Source organism: Quercus suber, unplaced genomic scaffold (genome assembly GCF_002906115.3).
Source record: "Quercus suber isolate HL8 unplaced genomic scaffold, Cork oak 2.0 scaffold_159, whole genome shotgun sequence".
NCBI lineage: Eukaryota > Viridiplantae > Streptophyta > Magnoliopsida > Fagales > Fagaceae > Quercus > Quercus suber.
The window spans coordinates 210782-232694 of NW_027069620.1; the positions used below are offsets into that span (position 1 = coordinate 210782).

At 36.0% G+C, this 21913-nt stretch overlaps 3 protein-coding genes across 3 annotated transcripts in view; 2 read left to right on the forward strand and 1 right to left on the reverse strand.

Annotated features, from left to right (window-relative positions):
* Positions 1–4356: 4356 nt before the first annotated feature.
* LOC112017124 (uncharacterized) lies at positions 4357–6684 on the forward strand. Its single transcript, XM_024049594.1, has one exon. The coding sequence runs from the start codon at positions 4357–4359 to the stop codon at positions 6682–6684; it is 2328 nt and encodes a 775-aa protein (XP_023905362.1).
* Positions 6685–11522: 4838 nt separating this feature from the next.
* Positions 11523–15086, forward strand: LOC112017136 (leucine-rich repeat receptor-like protein kinase PXL1). The gene is made up of 2 exons (XM_024049602.2): positions 11523–14169; positions 14468–15086. The coding sequence occupies exons 1-2, from the start codon at positions 11523–11525 to the stop codon at positions 14875–14877; spliced, it is 3057 nt and encodes a 1018-aa protein (XP_023905370.1). The 3' UTR covers positions 14878–15086.
* A 902-nt stretch (positions 15087–15988) lies between these two features.
* Positions 15989–21913, reverse strand: part of LOC112017110 (probable inactive ATP-dependent zinc metalloprotease FTSHI 5, chloroplastic) — an 11502-nt gene continuing 5577 nt past the window's right edge. The window contains exon 6 of the mRNA XM_065777565.1: positions 15989–16307. Coding sequence (XP_065633637.1) covers positions 16233–16307 — 75 coding nt within the window. The 3' untranslated portion in view covers positions 15989–16232. The remainder of the gene's footprint in view (positions 16308–21913) is intronic.

Here is a 21913-nt window from a genome sequence, read left to right on the forward strand (position 1 = left end):
ATACATTTTATCCCAATCTTTCTCACCTTTTATCATTCCTTCCTCTTGACCAAGGCTGAATCAACTTTTGTGCTCTTCTGGACTCCTGGGTGATCAAATGAAAAGGAAATTCTCGTCTTTTCTTCCATCTCCTACGAGTAACAGTAGTCCAACCCTCTTCCTCATCCATTGTTAAGCTTTTATCATCATTTGAGTTATAGACAGATGTTTCTTGCGAGAGCTGAACTTGAACAGGTTCCAAAGAACCGAACTGGATGATTGTGGTATTTGCCCCCTGCTTAGTAGTCAGAGACATGCAACTAGGTAACCCGCAAGCAAACGTTGCAAGGTTTGACTCGACAATGACATCAAAATCCAAATCGATTTTCCTTTACTTGGCTAGCTTCACGATGAGTTCCTTAAGAACAAAGCATTTTTGGATTGGATGGCTTATGATGCGATGATACTTACAATAGTTTAGGTCATCAACTTTCCCTATCTCTTCTGGTCGTTTGCATTCTAGCAATTCAATTAATTTCAACTTAAGCAATTGTTCTAGCATTTCGGGCATATTAGCATCTGGGAAAGGATATATCTTTTGTTCCCATTCCTTAAGTGGCAAGCAACGCATCTCATGCCGTTGGCCTCCCTCAAGCCTCTTCTCATTAGCCTTCACATTTCTGGTTGAAATTTTAACTAAGGCAGAGTTGACATTCATCGAGTCTTTGACGTTGCTTTTCGCATTCCTGTCATTCTTCCTTATTTCCCTTCTTTCTTTCTTTTCCTCAAGTACGGGAGGTCTTGTATTTCCATGGCTAGAGATACTCAGCTCCATGTCATGCACACGAGTTGCTAACTCTTCAAATGTTCGAGGTTTTATCCCTTAAAGGATGTAAAGAAGTCCCCAATACATGCCTTGGATGCACATCTCCACAGCTGAGATTTTAAAAAGTCTGTCTTTACAATCTAAACTCAAAGAACGCCATCAATTGATATAATCAACAATAGGCTCATCCTTCTACTGCTTGGTATTAGTAAGCTCCATCATGCTTACCGTGCGACGTGTGCTATAAAATCGGTTGAGAAACTCCCTTTCAAGTTGTTCCCAATTGCCAATTGATTCAGGTTCCATATCAGTGTACCAATCAAACGCATTTCCTTTGAATGAACGGACAAATTGTTTTACAAGGAGGCTTCCTTGAGTTCCTGCATTCTTGCAAGTCTCTACGAAGTGAGCAATGTGTCTTTTTGGATTGCCCTTCCCATTAAATTGTAGGAACTTAAGAGGTTGGTACCTATTTGGCACTCTCATGTTGTCGATGCGCTTTGTGTAAGGTTTTGAATATATGAGGGACAAGGGGAAGAACCCCCATACAGTGCTCGAATGGTATTTGTTATAATGTCTTGCAGTTGTTGGATAGATATCAAGGCCATTGAGGTGGAATGTCCGTGTTGAGAAGCACCTTCACCTCCTTTTCCTTTATCAACCCTAGCATTTTCTCCTTTCAAGGTAAAGCCAGGTGGGTGCTCAGGGTCAAGACTTAATTCACCCGAATCTTGCACCTCCAGTTTGTTCATCAGGGTTGCAATTTTGACATCCTTATCTTCAAATGCTTTTGTAAGAAAGATGACCCTTTGTTCCATTTCGGCCATCTTTTCTTCCATGGTAGAGGTGTTAGTCATCAACACTAGCATGACCTCTAGTTATGATGGAGAAAATGATGAAACAAGATGAGTCAACTGTACTTCATTCCTTAAGTTTGTCATCACGGGTGAAGAGTTGATAGACAGGGTCTTTGCTATGGATGATTCATTATTGATCTCCAAATCTTTTGAGACATGAATCATTAGCGGTAGCTTTCCTATTTGCAAGAAAGTCCACAGAGATGATAGTATGAAGCTTGCTTTCTTTGGTTGGTTGGGGTTGAAGTCGATCGAGACCTTTGGATCGATGGCAGGTGATTGGGCTGACATAATCATCAGCAATGGAAGCATAAACCATTGATTTTCAGACATTCTTGCTAGAGGCCATCGAAGCTGGTAGCAAAATGATGTCGAATTTCTTTTCTTTTTGAAGGAGAAAGAAATGAGAGGTAGAAATGTCCCACCAGGCGTGCCAGAATTTGTAGACGACTAAATTTCTAATTTGAAATAAATCAAATGAGTAAAATAGTTTCACAAATGCGAATTTGTGTTGATGAATATGTGGTACAATTCTCCGTGATTACAAAATGGTGATCTTCTGATTCAATCTCCATGCAAGACTTATTGATTGGAATTGTGGTAATGTGATTTTGATTCGAACACAAAATATCCTTCAATTTGGCTAAGGAATGGATCAAAGATCTTTGAAAAGGAATTATAATGAATCTCTGACTATAAGCTTGTTAGAAATTCTTTATTCTTCATGTTCTTCATGTTCTTTGAAGGTTTGTGGTGGAAGTTCTTCAGTGCTTTAGAGACTTGAATCCATAGAGCTTCATTGATTTATGATTTGTTAAGGTTTCTGGAAGCTTTTAAGCTTGATTCCAGCAAACTTTAAGATCGAGGCAGATAGTTTAAATGATTTTGCTTTGAATGTTCTTCAATTTTGAGTTTAAAGCTCTTGAAGGCTTTAAGGCTTGATTCTTGCAAAGCTTATATACTTATGAGTGCTTCTGAATCTTCTCTGATACTGCTTGTGCTCTGGGTGTCTTAGTCTGTTGAAATGCCTTAGGAAGGCTTCTATTTATAGGAGTGTGGGGGTGGGTGAGCGACACGTGGCAGAGTCTGATTGGTGACACATGTCACAACCTGATTGGTCCGCTTATGTCATCGCTTACACATGTTGGATTGCATATGTCATCTCTTACAGGTGCTGGACTGCCTATGTCATTGCTTACATGCTGATGTGTGATTGGTTTTTTTGCATGCATTTTATGCCTCTATTTCAATGACACTTGGCAAATTTCTATTGGTTTCTGAGTAGTAATAGCAAAACCTAACAGCAGTATGTGGCACTTTGTAATTAGTTGTATTTTGTGGACTTGGTAGTATGATGTGTCAGCTTGTGATAGGTCGGGAATTTTCCCTCTCTACACTCTATATTATGCTCTAATCCATGCATGAATGAGCTCTTATCTATAAAATATAGCCAAAATGAAAACTCAACATAGGATTAAGTTCATCCACTCTAATTTTATGTCAAGAATCTCAAATCATATTTCAAATCTACTACTAATTTTGCGTCTTTCCAATTTGAAATTAATTACTTTAAATTTGAAACTTGTTTAAAAGTACCACCAAAGGCAGTGGCTGCAACTCTGTAAGTTTCAGCAATGAAATTTTTCACGACTTTAGTCTTTATACCTTTGTGTGACTGTGTCCTCTCCTCATCCTCAAAATTGACTTCGTAAGTACAGTCTTAATGAAGTCATCTTCCCTATAATTGACAATGTTGCGGGGGTATTAGCCCCTTCTAACCATTTTTTTAACCCAAAAAAAAAAAATGACAATGTTGTCACACATTTCTATAACTCTACACACACATGCAGGGGCGGAGGGAGGGGGGGGCGAGGGGGGGCAGGTGCCCCCCTGAACTTTCAAATCTTTTCACTAAGAATGCCTGAAATACCATATTTGCCCCCCTACACTAGAGACAAAAAAAAAAAAAAAAAAATTCCCAATTCAGGTAATTCACGTTACCTTTTCAGCTTTCCTTGTAGTAGTAGACTTCTACTAGCAATTCTATATATAAAATTAATGGGTCCCACTTAATAAACTTGATTTTTTTTATGCTCTATACCAATTACCAAATACCAAGCCGCCTACTATTCAATGAATTCACGTTACTGAATAAAACCGTGGGTCCCACTTGGTAATAATTTAAAAAAAAAAAAAAAAAAAAAAAAACTTTGCTACAAGCCTACACCTACACGGAGTAGAAATCAGTAAGCATAGAACTCAAAAAAAAAAATATATATATATATATATATAATATGCAAACAAAGCATGGCCTCCCATCAAAGAGAAAAAAATTTCTTTTCAAACCAGTCTATTTCTTTGGATCTCAGAGTTTTTAGGCAGTTTTTAAAAGCATTCAAGTTGGATTTTAAGTCACACATTCAAATATTCATAGGTATGCATACTCTTAATACTTTTACTTTGATTTATTTGTTTATTTAATTTTTTAAAGAATCAAATTATATGTTTAAACTGTTTATATTTAGATGGATCTCTTGATTTGACTATTTTTAACCATAAATTTATAATTCAAATTATATGTTTAAACTATTTGTATTTATAATGATCTTTTAATTTGATTATTCTTAATCATAAATTGTAATTTTTTTCTTTATTTTAATGATATGACATATATATTTGTAGTTAATTGAGATTATGGAGAATCCTGATCATAATAATGAGTCCGGATCAAGTCCTAAACGAACTCGTATCGAAGTGGATGTTGCAAATCTTCCCATGGATCCTGGTTTAAGAATAAAAATTTCTAACTATCATCCTAATGAAAGAGATCAAATTAGAAGGCATTATCTACAAAATAAAGCTTGTCAACTAGTTAACCATGATTTTCCACAAAGTCAATTTGACAAAACAAAGCGTCGATTTAATCCAGTGTGGTTCAAAGAATATCCTAGTTGGTTGGAATATAGCATTGCAAAAGATGCTGCATATTGTCTATATTGTTATCTATTTCGACCTGATACTAGTGATCAAGGAGGGAGAGACTCATTTGTTACTGAAGGATTCAGAAATTGGAAAAAAAAGGAGAAATTACAGAAGCACGTTGGGGATCACAACAATGCACATAATATAGCTCAAAGAAAATGTGAAGCTTTGTTAAACCAGAGACAAAGTATTCAAACAGTTATAAACAAGCAATCAGATGTTGAGAAAAGGGAATATCGGACTCGTTTGAATGCATCAGTGGATTGTATTTGTTTTCTACAACGGCAAGGATTAGCATTTCGTGGCCATGATGAATCTAAAGACTCCAATAATCAAGGAAATTTTCTTGAATTATTACAGTTTCTTGCAAATCATAATGAAAAAATTGATAAAGCAGTCCTTGAAAATGCTCCTGAAAATCATCAAATGACCTCTCCTGATATCCAAAAAGAAATAGCAAATGCTGCAGCCGTTGAGACAATAAATGCTATTATTAAAGATATTGGAGATTCATTATTTGCTATTATAGTTGATGAATCACGTGATATGTCTACTAAAGAACAATTGGCAATTGCTTTGCGCTATGTGGACAAATTGGGACATGTGAATGAGCGCTTTTTAGGCATTACACATGTTAATAATACATCAGCAGTGACACTAAAGAGTGCAATTGAGGAAGCATTTAATAAACATAGCTTAAGCATTAGTAGATTGCGGGGACAAGGCTACGACGGGGCAAGCAACATGCGAGGTAAGTTAAATGGACTAAAAACTCTTATTTTGAAAGATAATCCTTCTGCCTATTATGTCCATTGCTTTGCACATCAACTTCAACTAACATTAGTTGCAGTAGCAAAAAATCACATCCAGATTGCAACCTTTTTTAACTTGGTTGCAAAGGTATTCAATATTGTTGGAGCATCATGCAAACGTCATGATATTCTTCGCGAAAAACGTAATGCTGAAGTTATAGAAGCATTAACAAATAATGAAATTTCAACTGGTCGTGGCTTGAATCAAGAAATGAGTCTAAAAAGACCTGGAGATACACGTTGGAGTTCTCATTATGGTGCACTTGTTAATCTTATTCACATGTTTTCTTCTGTAATTGATGTGATTGAAACCATTATAGAAGATGGTTTAGATTCTGATCAGAGAGCAGAAGCAAATATCTTAATTAATTTACTCCAAACATTTGAATTCGTGTTTGATTTACATTTGATGAAAGGTGTGCTTGGCATAAGTAATGAGTTGTCACAGGCATTACAACGAAAAGATAAAGATATTGTGAATGCTATGAAGTTGGTTGACATTTCAAAGCAACGTTTACAGGTCATGAGAGATGATGGGTGGAACACTTTGCTAGAGGAGGTTTCTGCATTTTGTGCAAAAAATAATATTGATGTTCCTGATATGGATGATTTATATCAACCTCGGCCACGACGAAAAGCTCAAAACATGAAAAATTCACATCATTATCAAGTGGAGCTTTTTTATACTGTTATAGATATGCAACTTCAGGAACTTAATAGTCGTTTTGAAAATTCTGAATTATTAATTTGTGTTGCATGTTTGAACCCAGATAACTTATTTTCAGCATTCAACAAGGAGAAATTGATTCGGCTTGCTCAGTTTTATCCAAGTGATTTTTCAACAGTTCAAGTTTCTTTCTTGGATAACCAACTTGAGACATACATCCATGACATGCGGTCAACTGAAGAGTTTTCAGCACTTAAAGGAATTGGACAGCTTGCTGAAAAGATGGTAGAAATGAAAAAGAATGTTTCATATCCATTGGTTTACTCATTAGTGACTTTGGCATTGATCTTACCAGTTGCAATATCTACTGTTGAAAGAGCTTTTTCAGCAATGAACATAATTAAAAATCGATTACGCAATCGAATAGGAGATCAGTGGATGAGTGATTGCCTAGTCACATATATTAAGAAAGATATATTCAAGACTATTGACTGTGAAGAAATCATGCAGCGGTTTCAAAATATGAAAAATCGTCGAGGGCAATTGAGTAAATCAAGCTAGGTGTGAAAAAATAAATTAAAGTTTACATTTTATGTTAGATTCTGTATGACAATTACATTATCATATAGTTGTTTACTTATTTTGTTATTAATATTGATTAATTTTTTTTAGATTAATTTTTTACTTCCAATCTTGTCTTTTAATATTGCCCCCCCTGGCCTAAATTCCTGGCTCCGCCACTGCACACATGTAGTGTCTATTTGGCAAGATTATTTTTACCAACTTATTTTACTATTCAGCTTATTTTTGCTACTATTCATGGGTCTCACTACACTTTTTGGTACTATTCATGGATCCACTGTACTATTTCAACTAACTTTTACCTTTATCTATAATATTTTCAATAAAAAATTTTCAATTTCAACAAAATAAGTGGATTCCAAACAGACCTGCAGATTAGCGTTCCATTAGGTGGATTTTGCACTGGTTTTTGTTACCTCGCATATGGGTCAGTCCAGTTGATATTACGGTTACTCTCAAGCCCATCTTAAAATGCGATCAATTGGGTTCTATCATTGTGGAAACAATCTAAATGTTTTATTCAGAATCTATGTATTGATGAACATGCATGAACATAAAAGAGACAGTTGCATTTTTTTTTCAAATAAATTATATCCAAACATCATCAAATGATGGATTTGTGGACACCTGATTTTGCAACTGTCGTTTAACCTAAAACTAAGGGTATAAGCGCAATTTCACAACATAAGGATAAAAATGTCATTTGAGCCATTAGATGAACAAAACATAATTTCAAACAATGATACCTTGAGTGTCAAAATCAAACCACCGGATCAAGAAATTAAGTTTAGTTTTAATGGACATAAAGCATTCTTGAAATTAGGATAACCACTTGTGATTATGAGTGATTAATTATGATTGATTTTTAAAAATAATCAATTTTAATTAATTATGTATCAAAATCTTATTAGTTTAAGTTTTTATAAACAAAAATGCGTAAGAATACATAGGATTTTTTTTTTTTTTTTTTGGTATATTAGTTATATCTTCTACATATATATAATTCATTAAAATTTAAAAACCTTAATTAATAGTTATCCCTTAAAAAATAATCTGATCATTAAAGACTAAAACTCAGGTTTAAAGCTCATAATCCCAAAATTATTCAGAAAGTCGAACAAAAATAGAAAAAGAGGCCCAAAGGTTAGAGTGTTGACACTCAGGCCAAAAAAATAGTATGCAATCGGCAAGTTTGCTCCAATCAGTACTCTTCCACATGTTTCTGCCTTTCTGGCTTGAATTCAACATTTAACCCTATTTTTTCTGATTTGCACTCTTGTCTTATCACCTTGGTTGATAAATATAATTTGAAATGGCTCTAAAATGGAAGAGTTCTCAGTTCTTATACAACAACAATAACAAGGACTCAGAGAGAGCTAGAGATAAGTACCAGGGCTGCAACCACTAGTAGTGTGACCTCCAACTCAAATTTTCTGAATAGCTAACCCAAATCCATGAAATTTAGATGTAAAAACCTTTCCCCACTTACCCAAAATTATTTCAAACACTCTTAATCCATAAAACACAAAACCTTAGAGAAAGAATGGGAGAGCCCCACATCATGGTCTAGAGAGTTTGTCAATACTCAGTATAACTATCTAGCTAGGTCTGAGGAATAAAGGAGTATAATATTTTGGGTCCGGTTAATGTATGGTCTAGGCCTGAGTGAAGCAATCATTCCCACATTTTGGGATTAGGCATGCATGAATCGAAAAAGGATCCACTGCTCAATTATCAAGCAACTTTTCTCTTAACTATTTGCATTGGATAAACACTCGAGACTACTCTAGAGTCCCTTGTAATCTTCTCTCTTTCGAATGACACAAGTTCTGGATTTTCATTTACTTTTATTTGCTTGCATTTGCTAGTTTACATTCAACATGGCCAAACTCCTCATTGATTGAAGTTATGAACCTGCCTCACTTGATAAATCACTCTGATACCCGATAAGCAACAGAGATTTTCCAGACATGAATTGATCCGGTGTCAGGTATTTTAGAATATTAAGCCCGATTTTGTAAATCGAATAATAGGCTTAAATACTTGAATGAAAACCTTTTGTTTTTTTATTGCACCTTGCAACATGGCCCAAATCAGGTACCCAACCAAACCCAATGCAATTTCTACTAGTTTGGTTGGATTGGGTTTTAGAGTTATTATTGCTTGGGTTGAACTAGAGATTTCTCAATCCAAGAAAGTTATGTTGGGGTCTGAAAAAAATACTCCAAACCAACTCAACCTCACCTATATACACCCCTAATCAAGGTCAGCCCAAGACTACGCCTAAGACCCCATTACAAAATGCCCTAAAAAGGCCCCACCACACATTATAAAAAGACCCAAATTTTATCATACTAATTGTTTTTTAAAAAAAAAAAAATTGTTATACATTATTTTTTTTTAAACTCTTGACAAGGTTTCCATCATATTTTTTTTTATATAAGTAAAAATATTTCCCAACCCAATTGAAACCTTAAATTGTTTGGAAAAAAAATGTTGTAAATGTGTCAAAATAGCTTGAGGCTTTAATTTTTGTAATCAATATCCTATATAGTAGATTGTCAACATTAGTCGCTCAATTCACACCAAACAATTTCTATCTCTCTTTTAACACGAATAAAAATTGGAAATTAAATTACAATTTTACTTAACCATGTGTTGCAATATATGCAAGATAAAGTAAACTTTTTAAAAATAAAATAAATATTCAATTATTTTTATTAGATTTTATGCTCAAACTATAATATTTGATTCTCTATATGAAATTAACCTTGGTTTGGTAAGATAATATATCAAGTTTTGTATTCAATTCATCAAATTAACTTTGGCTTAGTTAACATTAAATCAATTTATTTAATTACTATATGAAAATAAAATATCTCACTTAAATTTATTGTTTTATACCTCAAATTATATTTGGGCCGGCTCAACCCATAATATTTTGTGAAAGAAAAGTTGTAAAGTTGTGCACTTCACTATACTATGTTGCTAAAATCAAAGGAAAGAGATCACATAATTGTCCCAAAACACAATGGCATGTACTCTTTTCCATATATCTCAATCGAAGATAACGCAGGAGGAGCCAAACCACCAGCACCACCATTGAATTCATATGCTACCCACCATTTGATTCCCCAAGCACTCTATAATGATGAAATAGTCATTGGTTGTGGAGGCTTTGGCATAAAGCCATGTGGGGCACCTAATCTTGTTATTGCTGGTGGATTCTCAAATGGGTACAAAAAAATATAAGAGAAAATATGTATGTAACACCACTTTCCTTAAGGCAATATGACCAATGATGAGGATTTTGAGTTCTTTCCCTAGGAAGCTGCCCTTCCACATGGCTTCCAGCTCTTCACCATGTTAAATGGATAGAATTATTACCCTTTAATTGCAAAAGTTTTGTAATACTAGCTTTCATATCATATATTAATATTCTTTGCATTTTTAAATTTTAAATAATTGCATAGAGCCAGAGTTGCGCATGTGAAGACTTAGGAATAGGCTTCAATTGTTTTGTTGGAGTCAGGGAATGGCGGTTGGTGGCCACAGACAATGATTTTCTCAAAACATTTCCATCCATGGGACCCATTATCTGTTTCTCTATTTCATGGAGAAAGCTCCAACTTGTCTGTTGTTTATATAATCTTTGCCACCATGTAACATGATGAGATTCTCTAATGTCCACCAAATTATTTTTAGGTTTGAGGAAACAATTAACTTGATAAACATAAACTCAATATTGAATGACCATAACCCCCAGTATATGTATTAAAAGGCATGAGGTATGGCAAAAGTGATTATCAATAACTGAGGTGCTCAATGTGGGTTCTAATTAGCTCTATTAATAATAAAAAACAATTTGTTATCGAATAAAATACCTAAATCTGAATTCCACATGCATAAAAAAGAAACCCATTAATATCTTGACTTGATGGTAAATGACAATTATTATGAAGTGGTCATCATAAATTTCAAATTTTATACTATATATAAAAAATAAAATAAAATAAAATAAAAAGGATGAAAAGAAAAAGAAATGCTCAGTATTCATGTCCTCGTAGTATTAAGTTGCAACGATAGGAATGACCGAATATAATGACAGCATCTAACGATGCTTTAACTACAAGACTAGAAGAAAGTGAACTGAGAGGCAGCCAAATCTAAAAGAAAAGGATGTCAGAGGATTTATTTTATGGTGGACTATATGGTTTGTTGTATTATGATTTATGTAGAATGAAAGTTTTAAGAGACAAGTTAGGGAAAAAAGGAAGCAAGCCATTGTGCTGCGGCCTATAGTTCCAAACTTACAGTACCTTTTTAAATAGAAATGAGGTAGGAAAGTTACACAATTCAATCTTGATAATGAATTTCCAATAAAAAAAAGATGGTAAATGCAGGGATGCAAGTTCATTTTCCCTTAAAAATTAAGGAATCAAAGTAATAAAAAAAGAGACACAGGTAATATTATTAGTTTATAACCCATTTGGGTTGACCAAGATCAAATTATAGGAAAAACATAAGTACAATTATCAGTAGTCAGTGTAAACACATTCTCTCCCATGTTTTAATGTCTAGGAGATATCCAATAAGTCCAAAGCTTTACAGTCATTAAGTGCAGATCATTAGCTGGTACAGATCCCAAGAACCCACGTATTCACAATAATCTAATCCTCATTTATCATTAATTATCAATACCTAAACTCTCTTTTTCTCTCTCTCAAATTCATATAACTCCCTCTTGCCACCTTCTAGATCCTTTGTTCCACAAAGTCAGAAAATGCAATACGACTAAGAGGAACCAACACAACAAAATGCAAACCCACTTGCTGTTCTTCTACTGTTACATTGGCCTCTCACTTGTTTTTTCTGAGGGTGCTCAAACTTTGCTAAATGATGAATTGTCAACATTGATATCAATAAAATCTAGTCTTATTGATCCTTTAGATTACCTGAAGGATTGGCAGATGCCGAGCAAAGCAGTGGAGAATGGTTCAACCCATTGTAACTGGACTGGTGTCTGGTGCAACTCCAGAGGCCTTGTGGAGAAGCTTGATCTCTCCAACATGAATCTCAGTGGCAGTGTATCAGACAACATGCAAGGCCTCCATAGTCTTTCTTCTCTCAACATTTGCTGTAATGGATTTGCCTCATCATTGCCAAAATCACTATCCAATCTTACTTCATTGAAGAGCATTGATGTAAGTCAGAATAATTTCATTGGCAGCTTCCCTACGGGTCTTGGAAGTGCCTCAGGACTGACTTTAGTAAATGCATCAAGCAATAATTTCTCAGGTCTCCTTCCAGAGGATCTTGGAAATGCAACATCACTTGAGACACTCGATTTGAGAGGGAGCTTCTTGGAAGGGTCAATCCCTGCATCTTTCCTGAATTTGCAAAAACTGAAGTTCCTTGGCCTATCAGGGAACAACTTCACTGGAAAGATTCCGCGAGAACTTGGGAAACTTTCTTCCTTGGAGACCATAATTCTTGGGTACAACGATTTTGAAGGCGAAATCCCAGCAGAGCTAGGCAACCTTATCAAACTCCAGTATCTTGACTTGGCAGTTGGCAGTCTCAGTGGCCGGATTCCACCTGAATTGGGTAAGCTTAAACACCTTACTACAGTTTATTTGTACAAAAACAACTTCACAGGAAAGATTCCACCAGAATTTGGAAACATTACATCGTTGGTGTTTCTGGATCTCTCTGATAATCAAATTTCAGGAGAGATTCCAGCTGAGCTAGCAGAATTGAAGAACTTGCAGCTCTTGAATCTAATGTGCAATAAACTGACTGGTCCAATTCCAAGCAAGCTCGGTGAGTTGACTACATTAGAGGTACTTGAGCTATGGAAGAATTTTTTGACAGGACCTTTGCCAATAAATCTTGGACGAAAGTCCCCCTTGCAATGGCTAGATGTGTCGTCAAATTCATTGTCGGGTGAGATTCCACCAGGTTTATGTGACTCAGGCAATCTCACTAAACTCATCCTTTTCAACAATTCCTTTTCGGGTCCCATCCCTATTGGTCTCTCCACATGCAAGTCACTAGTCCGTGTCCGGATGCAAAATAATCACATTTCCGGGACCATTCCAGTTGGTTTAGGATATATCCCAATACTTCAACGACTGGAGCTCGCAAACAACAATCTCACTGGCCAAATCCCAGAAGATATTGCCTTGTCTACATCACTTTCTTTCATTGATGTTTCTTCAAACCATCTTGAGTCATCTCTTCCTTACAACATTCTTTCCATTCCTAATCTACAAAGTTTCATCGCTTCCAACAACAATCTGGATGGGAACATCCCAGACCAGCTCCAAGATTGTTCATCGCTTTCTTTGCTTGATCTTTCAAATAACCATATTTCTGGAAAAATTCCAGAGAGTATTGCTTCATGTGAAAAACTGGTGAATCTAAACCTCAGAAACAACCAGCTCACTGGAGAAATTCCAAAAGCAATTTCAACAATGCCCACATTAGCCATTCTTGATCTGTCCAACAATTCTCTTATTGGTCAGATACCAGAAAATTTTGGAAGCTCACCAGCCCTGGAAATGGTCAACCTGTCTTTCAATAAGCTTGAGGGTCCAGTCCCCTCAAATGGTATGTTAATGACCATGAATCCCAATGATCTTATGGGCAATGCTGGTCTTTGTGGTGGCATACTTCCGCCATGTTCTCAAAATTATGCTGCACCAAAAGGGCAGCTGCAGAAAATGCATATCAAGCACATCATTATTGGATTTATTATTGGAATTTCAACAATTTTCTTTCTTGGCATTGCATTCTTCACTGGAAGATGGCTATATAGACGATGGTACTTATGTAACAGCTTCTTTGAAGATCTGTTCAAGCAGAGCAATGAGCTCTGGCCTTGGAGACTAGTAGCATTCCAAAGGGTCAGTTTCACCAGCAGTGACATACTAGCTTGCATCAAGGAATCAAATATCATCGGCATGGGGGGAACTGGTGTGGTCTACAAGGCAGAAATCCATCGGCCACATGTAGTTGTGGCTGTTAAGAAGCTATGGAGATCGGGATCAGACATTGAAAATGGTGATGATCTATTGGGAGAGGTGAATCTCTTAGGGAGGCTTCGGCATCGGAACATTGTCAGGGTTTTAGGGTATATTCACAATGAAACTGACATAATGATGGCATATGAGTACATGCCAAATGGGAACCTGGGGACAGCACTCCACGGTGAACAAGCTGGAAAGTTGTTGGTGGACTGGGTTTCACGGTACAATATAGCTGTCGGTGTGGCACACGGGTTGCATTATCTCCACCACGACTGCCACCCACCTATAATCCACCGGGATATTAAGTCCAACAACATATTGCTTGACGCCAATCTTGATGCTCGGATAGCAGATTTTGGGTTGGCGAGAATGATGGTTCATAAGAATGAGACAGTTTCTATGGTGGCTGGATCATATGGATATATTGCACCTGGTTAGTAACCAAACTATGACTCTTACACTAATGACTAGTTTCAGTTGCACTGACCACTACTTTGTTAAACTAGTTAGTTTAGGAAAATAGGAATTATTAGATCAACTAAAGTTTGATGACATTTTTCCCTTTCTGGGAATTCTGTTGGTAGAACAAGAAAATCAACACCTTTGTGCACATTAAATTTCACAATGCCAGAATAACATTCCAAAAGTAAACTAGTAGAAATTTGAAATGCATTTGAAAATCTGCTAATAACGTCGTGAATAATATTGTTATTTCTTTTCTTTAATGACAGAATATGGATACACTCTGAAGGTCAGTGAGAAGACTGACATATATAGTTTTGGTGTTGTACTTTTGGAGCTTCTGACTGGGAAAATGCCATTAGATCCTTCATTTGGGGAATCAATTGATATTGTCGAATGGTTTCAAAGGAAGATTAGGAAAAACAGACCCTTAGATGAAGCACTGGACCCAAGCATAGCTGGAGAATGCAAACATGTACAAGAAGAAATGCTTCTTGTCCTTCAAATAGCACTTCTTTGCACAGCAAAGCTCCCCAGGGATAGACCATCTATGAGGGACATCATAACAATGCTTGGGGAGGCAAAACCAAGAAGGAAAAGCATTTGCCATAATGGGGTAAACAATGGTAGAAAAGAGAAGCCAATCTTTAGTACCTCACCTATAATAGGCCTTTTGTAGGAACAATTTCTGCAGGCTGTTATTGAGTAAATAGTCTAATCGAGTTTTTATTCTTTCCTCTCTTTTTTAACTCCTTTTCCAGTCCGGCTAAATTCAATATCATGTGTTCAATTACAGGAGCCAAGAAGGTGAATGTTCATGTATAATTATTTAATGTCAAATCAATAATGTTAATTTTATTTCATTTATGATATCAATTGCTTGAGAAATTGAGATATTGCCTTTATAATTCCTCTATATCACAAAATGAGTATCCATGTCGAGTCAATCCAATATCATGTTAATTGCTGACATCATAGTAAACAAATTATTTATAGTTCCTTTTTATTGTTACCCTTAATTTTTTGGTGGCTTTAGCTATTAGAAATCGGTCATGATATGTTTTACACATACCCATATATTTGAAACCAGAAATCAAATTGATGTTACTGAGTTTTTCCCTGTGCTTTCATAATTTCATTTTTCCCAGCTTTGCTGTCCTAATTCATATTAGTATTCCCTTCTCTTTCTTGGCAAAGTGCTGATTGTATTGTGAAAAATAGATAGCTTTAGGAAGAAAAAATTAATCATTAACAAATCCAAACATGACAACTGTACATAACAGGTCACAACTCTTTTCGTGACAATAAAAATTCTATTTAATAGCCTAGATTATTATTTTATTACAGTATCTATGACATGATCCTCAAGGACTAGACAATTTATAGTTCCAAGTGCATAAACAGACAGGTTGAAAGTGATTCATAGATTTCAAACCAACTAGATGGTGGGTGTGAAAATTACCAATCAACATTAGTGGGTGTGTGTATATTTAGGTACTCCTAAAAATCATTACAAGCAGAACAAGATATGCTTTTTGTTATCAGAGCAAGAGATCCTAAATTCGATCCTTGACTTTACTCTACCTCTCATTTAAAATGTTAAATTCTCACTTGTTGGGCTCCCACTTATTAAGGGGAAGTTTGGGCCCACAAGTGAGGGGAGTGTTAGACTTATGGTTAAATGATTAAATTTACCATTTCTTAACAGTTTAAGCTTTTGGGACAATCAGTAATTTAACACTTTTAAAATAGTTAATGCTATGAACAATAATCTAAATTACACTGTTGAGAAAAGAGAGCACGAAGGACTTTCAACCCATTATTAAAACAATAAACAATGGTTAAGAAGGAAAAATGGCACCTCTTCTCAACCCAAAATTACCTTATGTACAACTAGTTTACATCATTATCTCCTAAGCTAAAAAGGGATATATTGCACCATTAAAAATCCATCAATGCTGTATAAGCAAAAACTAGGGATCACCTTTGAATCTATAGTAGATGTCAGCTTCAGAACCATATATTTTATTGAACTTAGTCTGATGTTGGTGCACTTAAAAGAGCAGTCCCGGTTGTATTCCCACCATCAAGAAAGCTGATAGACAATGGCTGGAAAGAAGTGGAGGCAAAAAGTGTGCATGAGAGAGAGAGAGAAAGGCCGGTTCAAAGATTAAAGATCCATATGACAAGTATATAATTTGACCCAAAAAAAAATTACTGATCAACTTAAATGCAAAACCCTTATGCATGAAACACAAAAAAAAAAAAAAAAAAAAAAATGCAATGGAAACAGGCAGAAGGATGATTACAATAACTTAAACCACATAATTTGCAATGAACTGGTGAAAAACAAAAGAATTATCTCAGTAATTATATGAAAAAAGATTCAAAAATTTACATAAGAGAAATTCAGGCTAGCATAATTGTAAATATCCGGAATAGAATAAGAAGCTGAGTAAAAAAACAAGACAATTATCTCAGTAATAATGTGAAAGAAAGAAAAAAGTAATAGCAATAAGACTTAGGAAATGTCACCTCAGAGGAATTCAGGCTGGCATAATAGTTAAATTCAGAAATAGAAGAAGAAACTTTAACCGTAACAGATTAAGATGACATGAGCAATGCAGTTATTTAGAATTGATGTACTAGATAGTCCCTTACATCAATAGGAGGGTTTAGAAGTTCAATCCCATTGGTTATCTGACCATATGGTTCCATCAGATCAACCACATTCTGCAGATCTTCTTTAGTCAATGTCAGTCCAAGATGATTCACCAGCAATTTGCTTAGTTTCTTCACTATTTTGGTTTCCCGCATCCACTTAGGGACATTATCACTAAAAGTCTGCAAAACAATAAAAGTTATGCTTCATTTAGAAAAAATTTATTGAAAAAAAAAAAAAAAAAAAAAAAAAAAAAAAAAAAAAAAAAAAGGAAGAATATCTGAATATGCATTAGACACATGGATTAAGCAAATTTAAACAAACTTCCCCAAAGAAAGAGAAAAAGAAAATTAAACAATATATGACATACACCTAAATTAAATGTGTGCATGCAAAAAAATTGTAAGAAAGAGCTGAAGCAAGCATGCAACAATTGACATGATAAAGTTACATTTGTATTTGATATTAAGTCAGGCCAGATCAACATAAACAATCATAGCTAACAGAGCAGCTGATAACAAAGAGGATCCGATTAGTTGTCGGACCATCAGATAATATTGTCAATGACATCAGTTATACATCTATCACAATTTAGAGGCAGCTTAGCTCATGTTGACTAAATAACATATTTCATATTGCAAGCTCAAATTAAATTAAAAATATCTGGGTTCTTGATTTTTGCCACTATAGTACATTTCCAGTGTTAAAGAAGCATATATACAAATTGTAACTAAGGTGAGACATAATTTTCATAAAGCCCCATCATTGTGCTAAAGCAGGCAAAGCTTTTAGCTTGCACGACTTCTTACTGAAAACTGGCCAGGTCCAAAGCCCAAGTTTATTCCATTTCAATTATATATAGATTTACTTTCAGTTAGCCAAGCTCATTTATTTAGGCTGGAATAATTCAAATTTGCAAGCTTCACTTATGCGATATTTGCCAGTGACAACATTAGGAAATTGCATAACTTATTGACCCAAAGCTATAAGTCTACATATAGTGACAAAGGGCATTGACGGGTTTACGTAATGGGACCCTTTGCCTCCCTTGTTGCTAAGCCTTTTTTCAATGTAATCAGTAACATCAAGCGAGATGTAATCTTTCCTCTCTCTTTTTATCAGAAAACAAACATAAAAGGATTTCCCCGCCAGCTAGCAGATGATACTGTTCTTGATCCAGTAAAAGCAAAATCCTTGGCTTGAGAACTGTTATTCATGTTTCTATAACCAAGTCTACACTCAAAATCAACTTGTCCAAGAGTCTAATTGTCATGTTGGCAATACCAATTGTGAGCAAACCCCTCAAATATCCTAGTCTCCCCTTGCTGAAGAAACCTGGCAACACACCATGCCAACACACCAACATTGTCCTCCCTCAGCCAGAAAGCCCATTACCAAGTTTTGGTCCCACTAAAGAAGGGTCCTAGGAAGGAAGATTGGATAAAGTCCTAACCTTTGGAACTTTGACATGAAGTGGCTGCTGTCAAGATCAACCCCAGCATTTTTTTAGCTGAAATCAGTGTTTCCAGTGGTCCCATTTGATTAGCAGAAATTATATAGAGTTCTGTTGTAGATTTCATTGATTCCTATTCTTTCTGATTGTAATTCTTCATTCTTGTAATTTTGTGGCAGAGCTTTTTGTAAACATCTTGTTAGCAATGGGTTGTCAATTTATTATTCATGTACACATATATTCTTTCCAATCGTAATTCTTCATTCTTGTAGTTCTATAGCAGAGCTTTGTCTTGATGTCAAAAATTGATACCTCCATTAATGCAGGAGCATAACCAAAAGTTATTTCAATATTTCATTTTAGATTTTCCATGGATAATTTCAAATTGTAATGTAGTTATTTGTTTAGTTTGGATTGGTATCTGAGTTGGTTAGGATTAGTTGTTCATCATTATCATTTGTTTAGGATTATCGGATTAGTATTTGAAATTGTTTAGGATTATCAGATTAGTATTTGAAATTGTTTAGGATTTGTTTAGGAGAATTTATCCTTATTTTTGTGATTCCTAGAAGCTGCATATAAAGTTCCAGATAATTTCTTTTGTATGGACAGACTATGATTATTATTATTGAGATTATTTGCAGAGATTGCATTGTGTTCATTTGGTGGTGAATCCAAACACCTTAGGTAAGAAGCCTAAGATCTACGGTGGGACTAATCTAGGTGGGAAGCCTAGGTTGTCCTACATCAACTTGGTATCAAGCCTAAGAGCATTAGCGTCAGTGGTGCTAAAAAGCTATATTGCTTTTTTAGCACCACCAATCACAAAAATGGGGCTGCAATAGTGGAGCTATAGCTAAAAAATTTAGCTTCTCAACTAGCTACAGTGCACAGCTATTTCTGGCTGTGCACTATAGCTCAAAGGTAAACCCATATAATAATATTTTATTCTCCTTCCTATATTTTAATTAAAAACTATGTTTTCTCTCTCTTACTTTTTTTCTCTTTCATGAGTTTCATCACCTCACCTCACCGTGTCCTTCAGTCCTTCTTCCTCTTCTCACTTTTTTCTTTTTCTTCTCTTTCTTCACCTCACCATGTCTTCTCCCTCTACTTTGGTTGATCTAGCAAAACCCACAAAGCTCTAGATCACCAAAGAAAAAAGAAAAACCCATTTTTGAGTTTTGACCCAAAAGATAGAGATATAGAAGATTAATTGAGAATGGGTTGCTTGGTTTTGTGGCAATTTGTGGTGGTTGTTGAGATGGGTTTGTGGTGGTTTTTGAGGTAGGTTTGTGGTGATGGTGGTGGTTTCTTTTTTTCTTTTCTTTTCTTTTTTTTTCTTTTTTTAATCAGAGTTCCAATGGTTTGGTCGTGGTTATGGCAATGGGTGGTTGTGGCTGGGTTGGGTTGGTGGTTGTGATGTGGGGGTTGTGGGTTTGTGGTTTGGTTTGGCCGGAAGTTCCAATTAATGGGTGGCAATGGTGGTTATAGGTTTGGCAGTGGCTGATGTTGGCTATTGGTTTGCTAGGTTTGTGGGTTTGTTCATGGTTGTTCTTCTTTCAAAGAAAGAGAGAGAGACAAGGAAAGAGAGAGATGGAGAACAAAAAAAATAACAAAGAAATAATATTTAAATGAAGAGGTAAAAAAAAAAAAAAATAGAACCACTGATGTTGGATGCTTTGTAAAGTGAAAAGGTAAAATAGATAAAATAACTTTTTTGGTGCCAAATAGCTAAAAAAATAGCACCACTATTGTGGATGCTCTAAGGTTCTACAGTGGGACTAATCTAGGTGGGAAGCCTAGGTTGTCCAACATCAACTTGGTATCAGAGTTCAACCCAATCACCCCCTTTCAGCAACCCAAAACCAAGTCTGACCAGCCCAAACCCACACCAACCAGCGGTACAACCCACGATCATCAACACTCTAACCATATCTCACAAGATCTTTGCAATTACCACCAATCAAGCCATCTCTGCTCAGAAACAAAGAACCCAAATTCCACCACAAAACCCACAAAACCTATAATCCCACCATTCTTCCCAATGCAAGGCTCTGAAACTTAGAGCACTCACAGCAGTGGTGCTATATAGGTACAATGGTATTTTTTTAGCTCTCAATCACAAAAAACCATCATGCAGCAGTGGAGCTAAATCTAAAAAGATTTAGCTCCTTAACTACAGTGCACATCTATCTTTAGATGTGCACTGTAGCTCACATGTAAAAAAAATATATATTTTTTTATTACACTTCTCTCTCCTCTCTCATTAAATAAACATTTCCTATTCTCTCTCTCTCTCTCTCTCTCCGGCTTCTCTTCTTTCTTCTTTCTTCCTCAATTTTTTCTCTCTAGCTCGCCAGCCAGCTCCCTCATCCCTCAACTCGCCGGCCAACTCCCTCATCGCCGATCTGTTCCGCCGACCCAGCTCGCCAACCCACCCCAAACCCCATTGCCCAATCCGTGCCTCTCTCTCTCAGTCACTCTCACCTCTCTCACTCAACGTCTCCAACCCAAGCCTCCGCCGACCTCAACGTCACCGGCCCAAGCCGACCCAAGCCCCAAGCCACCAATCCACGCCTCCGACCCACACCTCCGCCCAGTCCTCCATCCCAACGCTCACCCAATGCTGATCAGACCCATCCGCCTCAGCCACAAGCCACCGCTGACGCCCATCTCTCTATTCTCTTTGCTGTGATTGAGTTTTTTTTTTTTTTAATGTATTTTCATATGGGTTTGGTGGTTGTGCTAGTGGTGGTTGATTTTGGCTATGGTAGTGGTGGTGGATGATTTTGGCTTTGGCAGTGGGTTTTGTGTATTTTGGCTTTGGCAGTAGCTTAGTCCTTGGTTTTGTTTTTGTTTTTTTTTTTTTTTATGTTGTGTTGTGGTTGCCAAAGTAGAGTGGTGGTTGTGGCCAGTGGTGGTGGTGGTGGCGGTGGCGGTGGTTGTGGCTGTGGCTGATGGTAGAAGTGGTTGTAGTTGGTACTGTAGATATTTTTGTGGGTAGTGGGATATATTATTTTATTATAAGAGATATATTATTTTATTGTGATGTTTATATTATTTTAATGTGTTGAAAGCTAAAATAAATTCACTGCTGCAGCATGTGTGTAGATAAAATAGATAAAGTGGCTTTTTGTATAGCTAAATAGCTAAAATTTTAGATTCACTACTGTGAATGCTCTTAGAACCCTATTCCCTTCAAAACAAAATCAATAACCCGTCACAACAACTCTCACACCCCAAACCCATTTTCGATCCAACCCATACAAAACCACAGATTCAGATATGCAAAACCCACATTGCCAGGTCCGAAATACAAGAAGCCATCACTGATCTCTCCATGCCACTACTCGCAAGCACCAATCTCCACCTTTGAGTGCTGACAACAGCCATCGCCCATGAGTCCATGCTGCCTCTTCTCCAACGAATCCAGCTCCACCTTCCATGATATTTTCTCTATTTTACTTGTTTAGTTTCCTCTGAAGCCTTAGTTTCTTTTAGCTTAATTTTCCATCTCTAGTGTTTTAAGTTGTAGTTGTTCTTGAATATTGTTGTTTTAAAAAATAAAAAATAAAAATCAAAAGTAGAATGTTCCAG